Below are 2,500 nucleotides of genomic sequence, written 5' to 3'. Positions count from 1 at the left end.
ATTGGTTAAATAGATCCAAGGAAAAATCGAGAGGTAGAACTGTAAACATTTACGATAAAACCAACTTTCCGAAATAATCCACATTAAACAACCTTTTAAATTACACCATAAATAGCAACTAAACACTCAAAGATAAATCACGACTCAAAGAACTGTAGTTGAATCATCTTAAACCTTAAGTTTGCTCACTGGTTAATTTTCTTTGTCAGATATCCTTTTAAATACGATGAGATCATCTAATTTCTAAAGACAGATGGACAGAATGTTGCTGGATGGTAGAACAATAACCTTAAACAAGACTGAATAACCTTAAACAAGACTGAATAACCTTAAACAAGACTGAATAACCTTAAACAAGACTGAATAACCTTAAACAAGACTGAATAACCTTAAACAAGACGAGGATAAACAAACAGGGGTTTTGAAAGGTCACGTCAGGAAGACCTGTCAATCAATGCCAGAACACAGCAACTCCTGGTGTGCTCTCAGATGACTAGACACACCTTAAGTCTTACCATTGCACTCAGTACACTCAGACCAGTGGCAGAATTTGGTTTCAAAGTAAGGAGCTTGACATTTTAGTCTCTGAGAACAGAGGAACTGTCACTGTGAATTAAGTTAGCCCTAGAGTATATACACCTGTCCCACCTAAGCACCTTGAAGGCCGAACTCAGAAGCAAGTCTCCCAAGCTAACCCCCCCCCCCCCCCTTCCCTTGAATATTATCATCGATTATCAACCCTTCCTGTGTTTTTTGGAGTTCCTTTTGGTTTCTGTTCGGTAACCAAGCGGTTTTCTGAAGCTCCTCCTCCACACCATGAGATGGCTGTGCATGCCGTCCACTGCAGCCCCCATTCCCGCCCGCCCCCCTTTTCTTGTTTTGATTTTCATCACCGTCCGGGACCCACAATGCACCTCAGTAGACGCTGCACACCCCCCGACCCCTTAGTGACGCAGGGGGGGGGGGGCAACTGTGCACCGCGCACTGTGGCTGCATGTGACGTGACAGTAACAAGCTGGTTTCAGTGGTGAGGATATACACTCTCTGAGTCTCCATCTCGTCCCCCCTCCCCTCCCCACCACCCCACCCCCCCTCCCTCCCGACGCCGCCCCGACCCTGTCCCGTCCTGACCCGGCCTTGACCTTTGCCCTTTGCCCCCCCGTGGCGTGACCCCCCGTCCTGCGCCTGCGACCCTGGCCCCGTCCCCCCCCGTCCCCCGTCCCCGTGCCCCCCGCCCAGCCCAAAAAGACGGCCTCTCCCAGAGGCTCCACAGGCACAGCGTAGTGGGCGTGCTCACGGTACAGACAGCCCAGTCCTCCGACTCGCTCCTCCCCGCCCTGCGCCCGGCGCCGCCGGCCAATCGGAGCAGAGCGGACGGCAGACACATGACCCTCAGGAAAGCCATGTCTGAAGAGAGGCCGCGGACCACCGGAGGTGAGAGATCTCCAGAGTCACACGCCTCTGGTCATGTGACTGACAAAGATGGCGCAGGAGAGAGAGGGGAAGGCTGGGATACTACTAACGCACATTTGCAGAGAGACAGAGAGAGAGAGAGAGAGAGAGAGAGAGAGAGAGAGAGAGAGAGAGACACAGAGACAGAGAGACCTAGAGAGACCTCACATGCTACCACAGAGAGAGAGAGAGAGAGAGAGAGAGAGAGAGAGAAAGAAAGAGTCAAAAGGAGAGAGAGAGAGAGAGAGAGAGAGAGAAAGAAAGAGTCAAAAGGAGAGAGAGAGAGAGAGAGAGAGAGAGAGAGACACCATAACACACAGCCACATCGACAGAGATTCATGCCAGTGAGACACGATTTCTTAAAGGCCCGCCGACACAGTTTGCTAATACCAGGAAATAACAATGAACGTGGTTTTTTGAATATTATAGTGCTGTGTAGTAAAAAAAAAAAAAAGCATCCGTGTGTGTGTGTGTTTCGGGTTGTCAGAGAGACAGAGTCGTTCCCGGTGGTCATTGAACGGTATTAGCAAACGTCTCCTTCAGCCACCACGTGTGTGTCAGGAGGCCTGAGAGAGAAGAGCGTCGGCATGAATTCCTGTTCCATGCCACGGTCACGCATCCCACGCCACGCCACGCCATTCACAGCCAGCCCATACTCTTTATCTCACCAGCACACTTTACCCCCCCGCAGGGCCTCCGACACCTCACAATCTGGAGTGTCAATTACTAGACTGAGTTCTTGAGCTAAAAAGCCACACTCTACCTTTGACAGCGCCGATGACCTTCTCGCTGTGGATATAAACAGTGCATTAAACGTAACGAAGCAGAGAGATAAATAGGCATTTAAAAAATATGCAAGCCTCGTAAACCGAGATGGAAATGGTCATGAGTAGTTGAAGGAAATGTAAAATGTGTCGTACAGTAAAAGCACCTTGACCAAGAGGTAGTTTACTGCAGTACAATTACTGTTATGTAGGTAGGTAGTCGTATAAAGGCACACACACACTTAACCTAGTAAAAGCCTTACATTAAGATTACTAACGGTGTA

At 49.3% G+C, this 2,500-nt stretch overlaps 1 protein-coding gene across 1 annotated transcript in view; it reads left to right on the top strand.

Annotated features, from left to right (window-relative positions):
• The window catches only part of pcloa (piccolo presynaptic cytomatrix protein a), a gene marked incomplete at both ends in the record, with an annotated part of 62,411 nt that overhangs the window by 55,444 nt on the left and 4,467 nt on the right, over positions 1-2,500 (top strand). Inside the window, one exon of the mRNA XM_080538258.1 lies at positions 1,240-1,434. Coding sequence (XP_080394384.1) covers positions 1,240-1,434 — 195 coding nt within the window. The remainder of the gene's footprint in view (positions 1-1,239; positions 1,435-2,500) is intronic.

The sequence above is a fragment of the Nansenia antarctica genome, assembly GCF_963989245.1.
Source record: "Nansenia antarctica genome assembly, chromosome: 8".
In the NCBI taxonomy this organism is placed as follows: domain Eukaryota; kingdom Metazoa; phylum Chordata; class Actinopteri; order Argentiniformes; family Microstomatidae; genus Nansenia; species Nansenia antarctica.
The sequence above is the reverse complement of the archived record's forward strand: the minus strand, read 5'-3'. Positions and strand labels throughout refer to the sequence as shown.